This window comes from Saccostrea cucullata, unplaced genomic scaffold (assembly GCF_032062105.1).
Source record: "Saccostrea cucullata isolate Sc308-1 unplaced genomic scaffold, CSIRO_AGI_Scuc_v1 ctg110, whole genome shotgun sequence".
Classification (NCBI taxonomy): domain Eukaryota; kingdom Metazoa; phylum Mollusca; class Bivalvia; order Ostreida; family Ostreidae; genus Saccostrea; species Saccostrea cuccullata.
In genome coordinates, this window is record NW_026939674.1 from 304,839 (window position 1) to 324,401 (window position 19,563).

Below are 19,563 nucleotides of genomic sequence, written 5' to 3' on the forward strand. Positions count from 1 at the left end.
TAAAGCATTTATTTAGTATTTCAAAATTTTATAAAGAGCAAATAGTTAAAAGACATATTTTTGTACACAATATAAACAGGTCCCGAAATTATATAGCCATGAAACCGCAGTTGATTTTTATTTTAAAGATTGCATGCATGCTCATATAAAGTTTGAATGAAAACACATGATGAAATTTTGTTCCTTTATGATTACTGAGAATTATTTCCTTTGGCATTTTCTTTAAATTTTTGTTCTCACTTAAATTTATGGTCATGACTGAGAACAGGAATGGTACGCGTACGTGCGTCTTTAATTTCAAGTGCACTGGTTTGTTTATCAAAATAAATTATTTCATCCTTAATTTTATCTAAATCAGTGATCAATAAGATCATGGGTCATATCGCTCACCTGCAGTACTGAAAAGTTAAAATGCATAAGTGGTCCAACCTACCATTAAAGTCATATATATGGCGTATTTTTGATAAGTTCAGATTAACTAAAATCAAAAAAGATCTTTTTATTAATTTTGTTCTGTTTCTTTATATAAAGAGGAATTTCCTGTAAATTATCACAAATTAAATCAATCGCGTTTCATAGATATCACAGATTTAAAACTATAACCGATTTATTTCCGGCTCGGAATCAAATATCAGACACAGTATGAAGTCAGTTTAACTATCTATACGTGTTGATATTTAAGTTCAATATCGGTGAAAATTTGAATTTGAACGTAAATAACAAATATCATGTAAATCTACACTTAATCTCGTATTTTTATTTTTTAGCTCAGATACGCTATATTTAGCTCTAAAGGGAGGGGGTATGTTTTATTGCGGTGTAAAATGCGACATTTTCGGACTTATTATAAAATACTTGGTAAATTAACTTTTTGGACTTTGTGTAAATTGTTATGAAAACTTTTCATATATTTCGACAAATGTGATAAATTACAGCAGCTAGTATATTATAAATTCCGTAAAGCCTTAATCATTCGCTCAATAATTGTTTGATACTTGATTTCTATATACACTGTACTTTTTTTAATCACATTTGCCGAAATATAAGAAAAATTTTGACAACAATTTACATAAAGTCCGAAAAGTAAATTTACATACTAAGTTATACAAGTCCGAAAATGTTGTATTTTACAGTTTACACCCTAACAGTTGGAATAAACTTGAATCTACACAAACTTATATTATGATGATTGTATACTAGTATTAGTATTTGATTAATTGTGGCTCCCCCCGTTAAATTTGAGCTAACATTGTGGTACAACCCTACCCCCCCCCCCCCCCCGGGTCATGATTTTCAGGAGCAAATCTGAATCTGCACTACCTGTGGATGCTTTCCTACATGTAAATATGACATCGTGGCTTTGCTGTTGATGAGAAAAAGATTTTTTTTGAAAAGATTTTCCCTATATATTCCTATTTTTAAAGTTTTTTTCTTATTTCAATGTAAAACTTTGATCGTCCATACATTTAGCTGCAGGTTTGTAGCGTTATGGTTTTATATATTTGTCTTTGACCATAGGGCTACAGATCGATCCCGTTATGTAAAAAAGGTGCAATTTACGACGCAATATTAATTTTTGCGCACTTTGGGGGAGAATTTTCCACTTTCTAGCATTGGTTAATCAACTACCTTCCACTCGATCCCTCATTCTAGACACATTCTGTAGCTAATATGTATATTTTATCTACCTCCCAACCATTTATAGTTGTCTCTACAGACAATAAACTCGTTTGAAGTGAATTTTTAGCAATCTAACAAATTATTTTAATCAAGCGAGTTTATCACTTGTAGAGATGACTATATAAAGGGTTGGGAGATGGATAAAAAATATAGATTAGTTAAAGAATGTACCTTGAATTAGGGAGTGAAAAGGTAGTTTATAATTGACCGATGCTGGGAAGTGGAGAAATTCTCCCCAAAAGCTGTGCAAAAAATATTGCGCCGTAAATTGCACCTTTTTTGCATTACGGGATCTGTGGTTATATGTAAAACCACAACGCTACAGATCTGCAGCTACCATGCATTGTGAACCGGTCCTACCCTCAGGGCGTCATGATTTGAACAAATATGAATCTACACTATACCTGATGCTACCATTCAAGTTGCTGTTCTTGCGAAGAAAATATATTTCATACATGTTCATGTGTAAAAATTTAATCGTTCAACGTAACCCCCCCCCCCCAAGGTCATGATTGAACAAACTTAAATGTACACCTCTAGAGAATGACTTCAAATGCTTATTAATCTGATTACAGATATATGTAAGACTAAATACATCTAATCATCTATTGCACTGGCCCTCTGGAAAGTTGGGCTGAAATTGGTCCAGTGGCTCTTGAGAAGAAGTCAAAAATTTGAAAAGTTTACAGACAGACGGACGCCGGACAAAATGTGATAAAAAACAGGCATGTAGCAACTGCCGGGGGGGGGGGCAGCCTGCCCCCCCCTCCCCACTTTTTTTCCCAATCCATATGAAATAAGATTTTCGACAACTTTTTTTTTGCTTGTCAAATTTTTCAGGTATGTAAACAAAAATTTTCTCTGGCTGTCCCCCCCCCCTCCCCCATTTTCAAGAACGATGCTACGTGGCTGAGAATAGCTCACTTGAGATTTCAGCTCAGGTGAGCTAAATAAGGATGTACAAGTGTGTACAATTAAAATTCATTGCAATTTTCATTTTTCGTTTGTCAACGTCCAGATTTCTCTCCTGTGTCAAACAGGATCCAAAATTTATTTTAACCCTATACAGGCGACACATGAGTTCGAACTGTAAGGGATCACTTTAGTCTGTCGTCTAATGGTTATTACGGCAAACTGTGGGGGTCCTTCTACATTACAATCTATCATTGAAATGTTTAAAAATCAGATTTTGTACATTATGAAAATTTTCTCTTGTTATCTCAATTAATCTTATTTTAAATTATGACAAAACATAGTTTATTATTTCTGGCGATGTTAAATATTATTATTTATACAAATTATTTTAAATTTCTTTGAAAAAAATCATAAATTGAAAGAAAGAAAGGGAAGTCATTTAAGGAAAATTTTTCCGGATGTGACATCACAGGAGGAACTCAAGTTCGAAGAATATGAGGGAATAGGTGAAACGTAACTTACGATCTGAGGAGAAAATGCGTCATTCATATTTGCTCACTTTTATCTTATTTTTCATTTCATTCACGTGTTCGACGACCTTAAAATTAAGAGCATGCGTGTGTTCCGACTCAAGCCTTTGCTATAATAAGATCAGGAACTTTACCAGAGAGGTAAATGTTATCTTATTTTGTTATTTTCTTTCGAGGCTTTGTAAATCATTAGCCAACCTTTAAGAGATCTTTTAGGGATATCATTATTTGGGTGATCAAAGTTGTTGAAGACGAATATATTGTGTATGAATTGATTCATTTCGGTCTTTCCGGAAGTATGACTAAATGTCCCCTAGCTGCTTGATTTGTGTACTCTCAATACACTGAACTATTTATAAGTCTCTTGTACTTCTCATGATACCATTACTAAAACAATGAAAGTTTTGTGGATAGAGTTGACGTTCTGTGTACAATTTTTATTGTTCATTTCCGGGGTTTCTTCTGATAATGCTGTGAAGTACAATATCCATCATGATTGTCCATGTGACCCTATTTATTGCAGAGTACATAAATTTGAGTACAATGATGAGGTTTGTCTTGTTTTAAATTTTTGTTTGACTTCAGAAAAAAATGATACATGTAATACATGTCAATTTACATGCAAATATTATCTAGTTTTTATCAAAAAAATGTTAGCCCTGTGATTTAAACAAGTGTCAATTAATCAGGGGTTCAAAATTTTTTTTGTCATGGTCAAGTCTAGGACTTAAAGAGTAAATTTTAGGCAAGTCCGAGGAAGAAATTTGAAAGTCCATATTAACCTACACATCATTAAATTTATGTTACTTATAATTTATTTTCATTTGTTGCATTGAATGAATAAAGACTATATGTATTAAATAAATATATGTTTTATTTTTCCTCCATAAACTGTCATATAGTCATGCATGAGTATTTCAAAAGTACCAGACTGATAGATTATTGGTACATTAAAATAACTCACTACTGAATAAACCATCTGTTACAATAAGTATTATTTAGAGTACGAGTTTCTTACTGTATCAGAGATACAGGGCGGGGCTTGAGGCGAGAGCGATAGCTCGAGCCGGGCCCCGCCCTGTATCTCTGATACAGTAAGAAACGAGTATTCTAAATGACTTGTGACATGACCTTTCTAAGGACCTCACTAATTTACATGCGTATTTGGGTGTATACCTCCCAGCCAATCAAATGATTTTGCAGAAAGTTGATTGAGTATCCCATTTTAAGCATTTTCAACTGAAATGCCGAGCGAGATGGACGTGCAGGTATCTATCATTTTAAAATCATTTAAGAGATGCATAAATTAATTTGTTTTCCAAAAACTTTATTTAGATTTAATTGCGCAGGGTTTTTTTTTCTCTCTGCAGCTCTTGCTGATCTTTTGATGACATTCTTTTTTCAGTTTAAGCTATGATTTAATGCAAAACATTTTGATATATAAGAATCATGTGGGAATATTTTTGAAACAAAAATGCTTCGGGAGATCGTAGATTCTGAGAGAAATGTCCGACAATGTCCTCCACCGGTCGTCATATACAAAATTGAAATAAGCAGATGAAAGGAAAGGGGGAGGGGGTGTATTTTACTTCACGTTTTCATTAAAATGTAGAGTAACCAAACGGGGATACAACACTCACTGGTGCCCCCATCCCACCTTTGAGTTTTTTTTCTCTTTCGCTTTCTTAAATTTTTTTTTCTAAACTTGTATACATACGGTTTTTAATTCATCAACAAGTAACCAAATGACGCACATAGGTGTTGGTTGATTTTAAATCTACCCCCACGGAATACGATTTTCCGTTTTGTTTTTTTTTTGGGGGGGGTGGGGGGGGGTTGGGTTCAAATAATAATTTGTGAACTGCCCCACTCCCTCCTTTCTAAAATTTTTGAATCCGACGTTAATATCTTTACGTTGTAAAATTTTATTTTTAATTCACTTCAATTTTTGAGTAAATACTAACAGTTCTATGGCGAATTGAACCATTGGTATATCTGTAGTATACGGATACAGCTTTCCGTCATCGCTAAAAATAAACCGTACTGTATCGTTGATATTTTTCAGATACAGTACAGTTTCTGCTCATTTGCATAAGAAACGCCCACAAAAAGTGTTCTGTATCGCAGTTACAGTATGCTTGACTTCAAAGGAAAACTCGCCGGGTCATGTCACAAATAGCAGTTAGAATGTGCTGTAAGTCAAAGCTAAAACCGAAATTTAAAAAACTAATAGACTAATTGCCGTTTGTCATATAGGAGGAAACATGAGGAATTGCATAAAAGCAAGAATCTAACCACAACGGAAAATAAAAAGACGGATTGTATTTTCGAAACGTTCGTAATGTTTTATGGGTATTTTAACGACCACAAACCCACATTTTTACGTAATACACTTGAGAATTTGCTTTATTTTTAGCTTTACGATCATTTTTTTAACTTAAAAAAAAAGATAAACAAAAAACATAGCCAAGTCCCAGGACTTTGGCGAATTCTAAATGCCGAGTCTGGATCCGGAATTTGTTAGTCCGGGACGTCGGGCTTGAGGAATTTTGAACCCCTGATTAATAACCAGTACATTGCCAAGATCTCAGGAATTACCTATATAGCTTCAACAATTTTTCAAATAAGCTGGACAGAAGTATTTTGATACAGTTTTTCATGAATATTTTTTAATAAATGGGCAAAAAGTTGAAGGTATAATACTACTCATAAATTAATTCGAGATTCATCTGACTCTCAGGAATCTTGGATTACTCAAAAGATATGTATGTGCTATGGATCAACATTTCAAACAGCAGTCTGTATAAATCATTGTTACAGTTTAACAATGCTGTTTTTTACAGGTTTAAGCAAAGGATATATTCCCATTGAAATGATAATTGTTCAGTTATGAATTTTTTTTTTTTCAACTGCATGCAATTAATGTTTTTTTTTTTATTAATTTTGTTCTATATGTATGAAGTTTGTGGTCAGAAATCAGTTACAAAATATAGGTAACTTTTTATGTTTTGAGTACAACATCTCTCAACAGCTGGGAACTCTAGTTCTTTAAATAAAGATTAACTTTTTTCACATGTCAGTAGTCCTTTTAAACAATACTTTAGCTTCAATCCCATTGCTCAATTTGTGATGTAAAATTGTAGGACATTAATCATATGACAAATGGTTTTCTTGAAATATGTCATTTTTTTCCATTGCAGAAAGTAGTTGTTGCAGAAGGCGAAGCAGACCACTCAAAATGGCCTTGGTCTGAAATTACCACAGTCATTGCTACAAGTGAAGTCCCAAATAAAAAAGCTCAACAGCTGATGTGTACTGCTCACAAATATAAAGCCAACTTTGCATTTATTGGTAATTTCATTTGGAATGTGAAGTTAAACTAAATTTTCTTAATTGTAAATTGTTAGAGCATTGATTAAATGTATAACATGAGCTGCAATAATGTAGACCTCTCTTATTTTTTAAATCTGATGTTTCCTCTAACCCTCTCCCCCCCCCCCCCCAAAAAAAAAGGGGGGGGGGAGGGCTACATTATTGCAGCTAGTATTACATTTATTGAAAAACATTGTAGTGGAACAAAAAAGTTTGAAAATTGTTTATCATGTTTATTATTTTGTAATTGAATTTTTTTTAAAATTTTAACTTCAGAGAAAGTACCAGTTATTACAAATACTTCGGATCCTGAGCTACAGAACTGGCTGAATAAGGTGGCAGCTAAGAAGGACCTGCTATATGTAGATTACATAGCTCTAGATTTGCTGGATCTGCTGGGACAATGTACTGCTGATAGCAGTCATATTCAGGAAGTGCTGGAATTGTTGAAGTACATGGTTAAAAATTATTTTCTTCCTCACAGTGCAGAGGTAAGATTGACCGATTTTCTCATTAAGGCTTTGATCATTTTAGATTATTTCAATAGACCAGGAGCATATAATTCAGTGCTTTTAATTGTTTTAATTTTTAATACAATATGTTATGATCTTTGAAAAGTTCATTTTCCTTATCTTAAAAACTGTAAACATACTTTTTCCCTTGTGGGTCAAAACTTCACAAAATTACAATTTAGTTTAATCCAATTAAGAGTAATAAATCACCTACCTGAAAAAAAAAAATTTCCCACTATATTCCTTATATATAATGGTAATATTAAAAGTACATTGGAACTAAAACCATACTGAAAAAAAGTACCTTAACAGTATTTAATATTAGAAGTTTAGAAATGTTGAACATTTACTACTGTACATCTTTCTCTACACATACCATTAAAGAAGCCATTCTTATATCTATAGTGCTTTTAAACCACTACAATTTCCCTTTGTAGCTGCTGTGTATTGTTCCATACAAACCTCCCTGCTATGACGGTGACTGTAGCTTAGCCAAGTATCTGACTGAGCATTGTGCTGCTTTTATCACCAGTCCAGAAAGCTTTATCACATGCGATACCAATACGAACTGCATTGCCAAAGCCACCATGCCAATGACAAGTTTAGTGTATGGTAAGTATTTTACTTTCATTAATGGTCTGAGTTCAAACATTGCTGTTTAGTACAGTACTATATTGTTAAATGGAATAAGCTGGTCTATTCTATTCTATTATTGCCTTCAATCCTATATAATGTTGTCTTATGTCCTGATTAATCCTATGTATTCAGTCATTGCATTTAGTTCAGTATTAGGTATATACTGCATATAGTTTAAGGTAATTCTGATAATTTTCATTTGAAAAAAACACTGACAACCAAGGTTAAGTTTTGGGTAATTTTGATAAATTTTATCAAAAGAAAACCACTGACAACCAAACACCAATCAAGGTTAATGTTGGTTTTTGTGGGTTGAAAATTTTCAATGTTGCCCTCAGTGACAGAGCACACTTGAGCCCAGTGCTTGTTGCTACTGTACATATACATACATCACATACATTCGGACAAAAAAGGTGTCAAATTAGTGTTTATACATGTACAAGTGTACCTTTTAAAAAGTTATTTTAAATATTTTTATAAGAATATTGATAGTTTTCTTATTATTAAGGTCATGAAATACTGTGTCAAACAATCGAAAAAGACATCTATTAGACAATAAGCTAACAATCTTTATTTTTCAGGTGTGGAAGAATACATTGACCATGGCATTACTCCAGACAAGCTGTTGATTGGAATTCCTTGGCATGGCTATGATTACACCTGTAGTAATTCTTCAGTGCAGGTGTGTTACGTTTTTCCACAGCTTTTTGAAGAAATGAATTTGATCTTTGAGAATTCATGAAAACATGAACTACGATACTCTAGGCCGGCATATTTCATAAAGCATGTTAACCTTCATGATAAACATGCTGGCATGAAGAGTTGTAGTTAATGTACACTGTACCTTATGAATTCTCAAAGATTAAATTCATTTCTTACATTTAATACATTAAATTATTTTTCTGATGACTTGCCACACATTTTTATCATTCAACAATTCTTTTAAGAAAAAAGAAGTTAGCACATTTTTTTTAACTTCAATTACTGCACAATGGAAGTATTCTTATTCATCCCATGGTAGTTCATGAGAAAATTTGCAAAGAATCTTAATGAGGAAAAATATTTGGAAATGTAAATGAAAATGGTTGTATACCTTCATATTGATAGAATTGGTAGGTTATGTGATGGTTCTTGTAAAGATAAATGATCCTTTTTCAAAAAGGAGAGGGAAAGACTACAAACTTTTGGTTTCAGGTACAATTCAAGAATAATTGATAAGGTTGGGATGTTAAGTTGAACATATGGCTTGTTTACTGCTTGTCAAAAGATTATTTTAGAGTGACATTGACTTCTGACAGAATACATGTACATGCACTTCTGAATGGAAAATTTATTTCAAAAGTTTTTTTTAGATCTTTAAAAATTCAAATTAAGACATATATTAAAATGAGTAATTTTTTTGTTTTTGTATTTTTTTTTATTAAAGATTTTTGACAGCTTATTGATCTTATGACCTTCAACTCAACCTTCAAACCATTTGATAAAAATTAATTTTCACTTCAAAGTTTTAAATCCCTTAAACCCCCAAAGGTATAATAATTCCACTGTATCTAATTTTTCTTTTTTATGTATATGTAGAAAAAGACTGGAGGTCAAGAAGCACTGACCTGCTATTTTGGCAAGAAAGTTAACTCAACTGCCTGTGATACATCAAAAAGGAAAAAAGTCAGTGTAGCAGATATTAAAGCCAAGTATCCTGTACAGTACCAGAATAAAAAGTCACACCACTACCATCCAATCTATAGATCTGACTACATTAATGTAAAAGTAAGTACTTCTTATATATGTAATTACTAGACAGTTATCATAGTTAGACTTAAGCATTTCTCTAGCCCAAGGGCTTAGGTGAGTGATGTGGCCCATAGGCCTCTTGTTTGAAATAAACAAATCTTGTTATTATAGAATACAATCCAGACTCTCTAATGCCATAAAATGAAAAGATTCTGAATTCATGAGCTTTTTTCAGTACATGTTTCAAAAATTGTATGTTTGTATGATATCTAAAATTAAATACAAACTTACACAATGGGTTTGATTTTCAAAATTATTTCAGAATATATATGCATTTGAAGTTTTGACTTACTAATAAGTTTGTTATCATTTAAATATGGACTTGTGGTCAGGTTGAAATTGTAGTATATGATTATAAGTTTTTTTTGTTACTATCGGGCTGCATAGACTCAATTTTGTGACAACGACAAAATGAAAATTTACCAGAGTTCTAGGTACATGTAACAAAATTTGAACACTGACAAAATATCTTACAAAATTTCTCTATTGTAGGACAATGGTGTACAGCATCAGCTTTGGTACGAAGGACATGACAGTCTAATGGACAAATACATGTACATCAGGACCATGAAGTTTAAAGGTAAAACCAATTAAAAAACTTGAAATATGTCCATAGGACATGAATGCCCCGCCGAGGGTATATTAGTATTGCAACATAAAAAATTGTATTAGTGTATGAAATTTGATCATAATGTCTTGAATAGTGATGCAGTTGCATTGCTTACATCAGTATGTATCAGCATATGAAGGTTAACACTAAATTCTTTAAAATGAGGTCAAGATCAAAGGAAATGCCAAGGTCAAAAAATGTGATGCAGTTGAAAAGCTCTCATCAATATCTATCAGCATATGAAGTTTGGTGAAAATATCTTGCATAGTTTCTTTGAAACTGAGCTTTGAACAGAGCTAAATGCAAAGTGTGATGGAAGGACAGAAGGGCGGACATAACAAACATTATTATACTTCTGTTAAAATGTTTCCTATATAAAGTTCAGAAGGTAAAATAGCTATCTTTTATAGTTCATGCATAGCAAAGCTATACCCTGGGGTATAGTTTTTGCTATCCACCCTCGGAAAATTTTCATGCAATTTTTGCCTCCAATTTTGATTTCCAAGCAATAAATCTATTGACTGATGATGTCATAATGATTTCAGTAGCATTTTGACGTCATCAGGATTTCAGATTATTCTTGCAGTATTATCTTACTCCAAAAAAAATTCAAACCTCAGAAATTATACTATACATCAGTATAATAAAACGCTTATCCACTGGTTGTGAGTGGGATAGCTCTTTTATCAAACCCTTGACAGGGACTATTCTCCTCGGGCAAGCCCTCGGGGAATAGTTCCCTTTCGCAGGTTTGATAAAAGAGCTATCCCACTCACAACCAGTGGATAAGTGTATACTATATGCCCAGGCCATATTCATGTCAATTCTGGGCATAAAAATTTCACAAAATAATATAAAAACTGTGGAAAACAGGATCTTTTATGTGGAAAAAAGATATCAGTCTTGTTTAAAGTCAACATTTTGCAAGTTCTATGGTCAATACGATGACTTTTCCAGCAAATATAGTCTTTTGTCAAGTGTGTAGTATTCATAGCATATTTCTTATGTGTGATTAAATAGCTAATTTAAATCAACTACATGCACTATAAATGTTCACAAGACATATTAACTTTATGTTTACTGGAATGGTCTTTTGGACCGGGGATGACCTATTAATGGTAATTTAAACTAAAGATGACCTACTAATGTTCACATGACATATAAACATTACTGTTTACAGGTATGGTCATTTGGACTGGAGATGACCTATAAATGTTCATGTGAGGTATTAACATTAATGTTACAGGAATGGTCATTTGGACCGGGGATGACCTGTCCAGTAAAGGTGTGGGGGATGACATGGAATGGAACTGGATCCTTCACAGTCTGTTCAGTGAAGGGGAAATACAGGAACACAACCTGAACATGGCGGGCACCGTGGCTGGTATCAGCGTGGGGTGCTTCGTCCTGGGAAGTCTGCTGGGGTTTGCCTTGGGGTGCGGCATTATGAGGAAGAGAATGCGAACCAATAAAGGTCTCCGTCTGCCATTCCAGAGGGACGAAGAAGAGACGGATTTCCATGACGATGATAATGCTCTGTAATGTTGTTAAATTTGTGTTTGTTCACAAAATTACTATAAGGTGAAAGTTGCCATTATGTCAATCAGATTGAAGGTTCGTTAGAGTTTTAATGAGTAGAGGGATAAGGGTCTTGTAATGAATAAAAAAAAAGACACCCTTTTAACATCTTAAGAACCATGCAGTGTTTTTAAAGCAAGACCATTGTTTATTTTTTAACACATTGTTCAAAGAGTAAAATCATTATTATTCTTCACTTATAAAAGTCATAATTTTATTGTTATTACCAGTATGTTTATCCAAGTTTATATGTTTGATATCAGTACTCTCAAATTGATATTTGCTGTTGTATTAATGGGGTTGGATACCAATAAGGATGAAATGGTTTGATACCATATCAGTATTTTTAAATTGATGTGGTATTTCTTAATTACACCTCAATCAATTTATTGATAGAATGAAATTAATTTGACTCAATATGTATTGTAATATGCTCAATGTCTTTACAACTTCAAACGGTATTTCACTTTTTAAGTCATCAAAATAAAAGTTAATGTGATGATGTAAAATTAGAAGAAAAAATTCACAAATCTGAGTCTAGTATGAAATGAATCATGCTTCTTGCACTTGCGAAGACCTTTCTGTATATGATGACATTATGTTGCAAAATCCAAGCTTGTGAGTTCAAATGATAATAAAAAGGGCATGAAATGAAACTGTATTTTACAAGTAAATATTGAAATATCTATTACAAATACTGATACAGAGATCTGGAATCCAACCCTATGTTTAAATTAGATAGTTATCAGAATATTCTAGTAGTTAGAATCTCATTCCTATATAGAACTTAAACAGAAGACTGTTCAAATAGTCAATCCATATGTACATTCCATTTTTTATACACAGTCATGCATGCTCATTTTGTATTTATTTATGCAATAATTTATGTGCAATGATGTATACATATGCTTATGTGATAAATTCAATGTAATTTGTATATATAGAGATACTGTACCAAACTATTAATAGGATTAAGTCCCACCTAGAATATTGAATTTCTTCATGACAGACTGCTGCAGAAAAACCATAGCAATATATTTTTAGTTTCATTTAAGATAGATATATGTATGATCTCTGAATAGTTGCTTTAATATGATTGATGTTTATAGTAGCTTTCAATGAAATCTTTTTCTCCAAGTACAGATTTCTTTTTTTTAAATTTACAAATTATAATTTTTCCTCATTCACACATTTTTGGCTTTTGTAACTTGATAAGATTTAGAAACTTCATTGTAACATGACTTGGCACAATTTTTTTTTCTTCAAATTTTAGGGTTGCTGACAAAATCTGTATGGTGGTCTTGCATTAACATGTACAGTGTGTATTGTATCACTAGTGGTCAACAAACATATCATATTTAATATAATTTATACAATTTTTAAAAACTTTTTTGAATGTTTTATTATTTTTCATATGTATATTTTGATGTGACAGTTTATGAACTGTCAATGTTGTGTTGTTCTGCAATCGTTGTGTTTTTTTAGTGACGTAGAAAGTTTTACTTGGTCTGTGGTTGCAACATTTTTAAAAAATCTTTTAATAAAGTCTGTTGATATAAATTTTTACACTCGACCAACATATCATGAGTATGTGTCCCAAATAACCATTTGAGAAACAAACATCACCGTTCTTTGACCAGAAGCCCATCCCTCTTGCAAAAATGAGATTTTCTTAATTTCATGCTGAAGGTTAAATAACAATATTAAATGTAGTTTATGCATAAACTACTGTGAACTCACTAGTTTTCATTTTTTGCAAGGTAGATTCATGAATTAATGTCCACAACTACATGTAAATGTAAAATTTTATATACATGTACATGTACATAACTACTCAACACTCCACCAACCACAAATCAATCCCCCCCTTCAATTTTTCATCAAACCTCCCAAATTTGACCCCATGAAAATTAATTTGTGTTTTCTCAGTCTACAAAGGACTTTGAATTTTGATTAGTATGTGTGTTGAAATTTTCATTCTTTAATTTTCGAGAATCAAGTGCGCGAGAACAATGGTGCAAGTACCTAAAATATTAAATGAACAATTTTACCTAATTATTGTATATAATGACATTAAGTATTGTAATCAGCAGTGATATTTCATCCCCTCCCCTCTTTGATGTAAATGTATTAAAAATTTATTTTTGTGAAAGAATTTGAGTGTATTAAAATCAATTCAACTTCAATGTGACAGATATGCTGAAATTTATATACCAATTTTGTATGTGCTCTAAATACTGCTTATAATCGGTAAAGATATTTTTTCTTCCTATACACATTAAAGTGTACTCGTCATAATATTCAAATGGTCATTTTATACAAGCTACATATTTATAAGCAGAAATATTTTTGCCTATACAATTTGGGGAAAAAATGTACTGCATTCATTAACATTTTGTTTAATGTAAAAGTGAAAGATTTTTTTAAAAACTGTAATTAAATGCACAGGTACTTGTGGACAGGGCCACCATCCCCCCAAAATATCCCACTATACATCTCTCTTATAATGTATAGTGGAGTATTTTTTTGTGGAGCGATTATTTTGGGGTTTTCATGATTTTTTCCTATTGCTCATGATTAATAAGTGTAATAAATATAATTTGTGAAAAAAAATGTCCAACAAGCCCCACAAGTACCTGTGATCAAATGGAATTCAAAATACAACTTGACCAAGATAAGATTATTTGTAGAGAAAATAGGTAGATACATGTACATTATTTGTGTATTTTTAAGTGCTTTCCAGTGTGACCAGGTTAAACTACAATTTTCTTTTTCCATTTTCTAAAGTTTTGATAACATATCAATGCCATGTTCTTTCAAATTTGATGTTTTGCACGAGTTTTAAAAACAGCCTTTTAGATTTTTTTGTAATGCTGAATTTGGAATAATTATAATCAAATCTTGCAAAGTAAAAGGAGTCTTGTTATCTTTTGAATATTAAAAGGATACTGCTGTTTCAGAGTCTGTACATATGTAGATATGACATACTGGCAACTTAACAATACATGTAGTACATGTATTTTAAAAATTGGATTTAACTTGCTCTGAATGGACTTTTGTGAGAAGCACTGATTTTAACAGTTGACAGTTTACTTTGACATTTAAAATTGTACATGTATCATGTATGGAGGTACGGAATCGATAATAGATCAGAAAACCATTTTAGTGGTCATACTTATGGTGTAAGGGGTACTAAAATATGAAGGCCAGGAGTTGATAGAAGGGTGGATGTCGTTTTCTTCAAGGACAACTTATCTGTGCTTCGAAATAACCCATTATTTTAGTAAAAGAGCTTAATTCCTCACTTTGTCGTAGTCTATAAGTAAGCCATCAGCTGTAAAAGTTAGCGCTCCTCATAAAAGTCCCAATAACCAGTCATATGAAACGAAATGAAATATTGTCTATAAAATTAACATTTAAAATACATACCAGTAGTTACATACTTATAGACATCAAAATACATAGTTACGTACTTCTAGACAACATACCTGTTTTACAAATCAACAAATTCTATTCCAGATGTTAATAACAGAGAAAAGAAAGAATTTATGTCATTTCTTCAAGTTCTCTGCATGAAGTGTTCCAAACCTTTCTCTTATACATGTTGTAAAACTTAATGGAAAATGGACCATATCTCAAGAATTTTTATCACAGAGTATCATTGGTCCAAGGGTTTTCATATATATACTATGACAAGGGATGCAAGGCATTAACAAGGAGAGATAAGAAAAATTCTCAAAAATCACATGGAGACTGGTCCTTTGGATGAGACCATATAAACCAAGGTCCCATGTTGCAGTAGGTGCTGGCACACAGAAGACCCCCAAATGCTCAATGGCCCCGAGTGCGGAGTATAGGACAAAATTTGAAGCTCTCCACCGGCAAGTGTTGGCATCTCTATATGAGTGAAAAAAATCTGAAACTTTTTTCTCATCCCCAAGTGCTAAACATTCAAAAGTTATGACCAAGGTTAAAGTTTATTTTGAAATTGTGTCAAACTCCCAAGTCAAGGCTAAAGGTAAAAAATATTAGTTCCTAGGGGAAGGCATTGTCATGAAATACAAAGCCTTAGCCCAAACTGTTCAAAAGATAAAGCTAAGGTTAAAGTTTTGGGGGCAAAGCAGGTCAAACTTAAATGTCAAGGTCAAAATTGTTGGTATCAAAAGGAAAATACTGGTACATCTGTAAAAAAGGAAAACCCTGAAACCAACTTTATAAAAGTTATGACAAAAGGTTAATGTGTTTAAAAAGGTGGGTAAAACAATATTTAGGTTTGATAACCATGTGAAGTATAAAAGCTGTATCACCAATTGTCCAAAAGTTAAGGCCATTTAGGTTAAAGTTGGTAAGTTATTTGCTCTTCCCAGGCAGGTCTCACTGTAACTGCATAGTGCAAAATGTAGAAGTAGGAGAAATGAGGCCCATGGGCCACAACACTCACCTGAATAACTAAACCCTTCACCAGACTTTCTCCCTTAAAATATCTATTGTGGCCCTACCCACAGGGGGTCATGATTTGAAGAATATAGAATCTACACTACTCCAAGATACTCCACATTTCTAGTCTAACAGTTCTTGAGAGGAAGATTTTTTCTCTTGATATTTCAAAGTAAAACTTGGACTTCCCAGGTTTCCCACTATCGTTGATGTCCCTGGCATACTATACTAACTAGAGAGTGATTCCTTATATTTCCATTTCATTGTGAAATAAAATTGTACATTTTTAAAATGTAGACAAATAGACTTAAATTACATGAGGCCTCCCACATCAATTTCAAAAGTCCTCTTCCACTGACGTCATGCAAACACAAAGACAGCCACAAGAGATTTACATGCATTTTTGGCCTACTTAGCATCAGACACAAAGACAGACAAGCATGAGATTTACATGCATATTAGGCCTCATTGGCCCCTGACCTATCAATTTGCCTAATTTACATTCAGGTGGAATTATCAAGAAATCAACTTCACTATCTTTCAAAGAGGGAAATACATGTAATGTAATATCAACTTCTTTACTGTATACTACACTTGTACAAATCACAAAACATAATACATGCATTTTTTCACAAAATTTATTCACTGAAAGACAGCTTCGATGAAATAATCATTTAAAAATATATACAGTGTGTACATATATTTTAACAGGCTCATGATGATTAAAATCACTGTATAATCCTATGCCAAAAGCATTCTTTTTGATTATGTATAAAATGTGTTTGAATATCATGTTAAGGAGCTTCACTAACCATGCTGGAAATTGTCATCTTGATAAAGTGTTCTTCAATGTTCGGTGACATGAAATGTATGATTTTGGCAAAATGAGGTTAAAATGTTCATGTGCAAACCAACACAGCCATTGGCATTTTTTTTATTGCTTCTTTGTCTCCTATTAAGGAACATTTTAGAAATCATCATAAGCAATTCTAATTATCAGGGACGGAGACAAAAGCAAAATAGCTTTTGCTTAAAAATTATCATTTGTTCTGCTTCTCTTTTAAACACTGTGTGACCTACGTTATTAGTACTGTTCAATTTTGAGACTGCTACAATTAAAAATACATACCGCAGTATGTAAAAATAATTTAATTCTGGTTGTATCGCTGTATTTGATTGGATAAAAAATTTACTTCATATCATATAAAATGGGTTGCCTACGTCTCAATGACTTTCGTCAAAAATGTATCAATCCGCCTAACGTTACATTTAAATTTTGTACAAATTGAAGTCATTTTGTTAGAACAATCATCTTTTTTTCTTACATCAAATGGATAAAAATTAAATTATCAGCAATGAATTTAATAGCTACCAATTTTATACCGTATAAAATGGGTTACTATTAAATTCATTACTTAAATATATACAAATTGAGTAAACCAACTAATATTAATGATTTGTCTGCCTAAAATGCATCTTTCATAGCTAACCACAGAGGGACTAATTTCTACATGGTTTCAACAGTAACAAAGAAAAAAAAGGGGGGGAGGGGAGGTCCTGACACTCATGTTTATTTTTTGCACACGAATAAAAGTTGGTCTACAGTATTCCTGACTTACACAATTATATACATGTATTTACAATGTATACCTGATTTGGTGCTTCAGATCTAACAAAGCCATTAAAAAACATTAACTAGAACTTTCCAAACGGGACAAAATACCCCCCGCTGGGTTTTTCAGAAGTAAGTTTTTCCTTAATAAAGATATGTATCAAACATGAATTATGAAATTTTTCTTCCAGTGACCTTGAACTTCCCCAAATGACCTTGGGTCAAGGTCATGACACACCCTTGGGTCATGGGCAATCTTTGTGTGAAATGAGAACCTACCAAGTTTATCCATAGGAAAGATATGGACAGGACACGAATTATGAAATCTTTCTTCCAGTGTCCTTGAACTTCCCCAAATGACCTTGGGTCAAGGTCATGACACACCCTTGTGCCATGGGCAATCTTTGTGTGAAATGAGAGCCTACAAAGTTTATCCATAAGAAAGATATGGACCGGACACGAATTATGAAATTTTTCTTCTAGTGACCTTGAACTTCCCCAAATGACCTTGGGTTAAGGTCATGACCCATCCTTGGGCCATGGGCAATCTTTGTGTGAAATGAGAGCCTACAAAGTTTATCCATAAGAAAGATATGGACCGGACACGAATTATGAAATTTTTCTTCCAGTGACCTTGAACTTCCCCAAATGACCTTGGGTCAAGGTCATGACACACCCTTGGGTCATGGGCAATCTTTGTGTGAAATGAGAACCTACCAAGTTTATCCATAAATATGGACCGGACACGAATTATGAAATTTTTCTTCCAATGACCTTGAACTTCCCCAAATGACCTTGGGTCAAGGTCATGACACACCCTTGGGTCATGGGCAATCTTTGTGTGAAATGAGAACCTACCAAGTTTATCCATAAGAAAGATATGGACCAGACACGAATTTTGAAATTTTTCTTCCAATGACCTTGAACTTCCCCAAATGACCTTGGGTCAAGGTCATGACACACCCTTGGGTCATGGGCAATCTTTGTGTGAAATGAGAACCTACCAAGTTTATCCATAAGAAAGATATGGACCAGACACGAATTATGAAATTTTTCTTCCAATGACCTTGAACTTCCCCAAATGACCTTGGGTCAAGGTCATGACACACTCTGAGGTCATGGGCAATCTTTGTGTGAAATGAGAACCTACCAAGTTTATCCATAAGAAAGATATGGACTGGACACGAATTACGAAATTTTTCTTCCAGTGACCTTGAACTTCCCCAAATGACCTTGGGTCAAGGTCATGACACACCCTTGGGTCATGGGCAATCTTTGTGTGAAATGAGAACCTACCAAGTTTATCCATAAGAAAGATATGGACCGGACACGAATTATGAAATTTTTCTTCCAGTGACCTTGAACTTCCCCAAATGTCCTTGGGTCAAGGTCATGACACACCCTTAGGTCATGGGCAATCTTTGTGTGGAGTAGTAGATTCTAATGTCCCTCTGTAAGAAAGATATGGACCGGACACGATTGCACAGACAGACGGACAGACAGACAGACAGACAGATGGACAGACGGACAAGGTGATTCCTATATACCCCCCAAACTTCATTTGCGGGGGGTATAATAATACATTAATTTAAATATAGACAACAAAGATTGAAATGTACACAATAAAATCACTTTCACCAATACTGGATAAAATAATGTCTTTAAATAATTGCACTTCATTTCAAATGACAAGCTTAAAATCTTACACTTCTATATCTTTGAAGACACCAGTTAAACATATAAATATATATATACCTTGAAACATGATGGGAACAATTTGCCTTTTATACCCTTTTTTGGGGGAGGGGCAAAACTGTGATGTGTGTCAATGGCACAACATAGTGGGTTAATTATTCCTCCCTAATTACTGCTTGTTCATCAGCTCTTAAA

At 33.2% G+C, this 19,563-nt stretch overlaps 1 protein-coding gene and 1 long non-coding RNA gene across 3 annotated transcripts; one reads left to right on the top strand and one right to left on the bottom strand.

The window, feature by feature from the left end:
• Positions 1-3,064: 3,064 nt before the first annotated feature.
• LOC134253608 (di-N-acetylchitobiase-like) lies at positions 3,065-11,633 on the top strand. Of its 2 annotated transcripts, none has more exons than XM_062736165.1 (8): positions 3,065-3,266; positions 6,326-6,476; positions 6,774-6,988; positions 7,447-7,621; positions 8,227-8,327; positions 9,224-9,412; positions 9,929-10,016; positions 11,293-11,633. In XM_062736165.1, the coding sequence occupies exons 1-8, from the start codon at positions 3,132-3,134 to the stop codon at positions 11,586-11,588; spliced, it is 1,350 nt and encodes a 449-aa protein (XP_062592149.1). In that variant the 5' UTR covers positions 3,065-3,131; the 3' UTR covers positions 11,589-11,633. The 2 variants fall into 2 exon arrangements, with proteins under 2 accessions (XP_062592149.1, XP_062592148.1); XM_062736164.1 differs by lacking the exon at positions 3,065-3,266 and adding an exon at positions 3,486-3,676.
• Positions 11,634-16,681: 5,048 nt separating this feature from the next.
• On the bottom strand, positions 16,682-19,255 carry LOC134253555 (uncharacterized). The gene is made up of 2 exons (XR_009989147.1): positions 17,506-19,255; positions 16,682-17,215 (listed from the first exon to the last, which is right to left on the bottom strand). It is a non-coding gene; the product is annotated as an uncharacterized LOC134253555 (long non-coding RNA).
• Between the last annotated feature and the right edge of the window lie 308 nt (positions 19,256-19,563).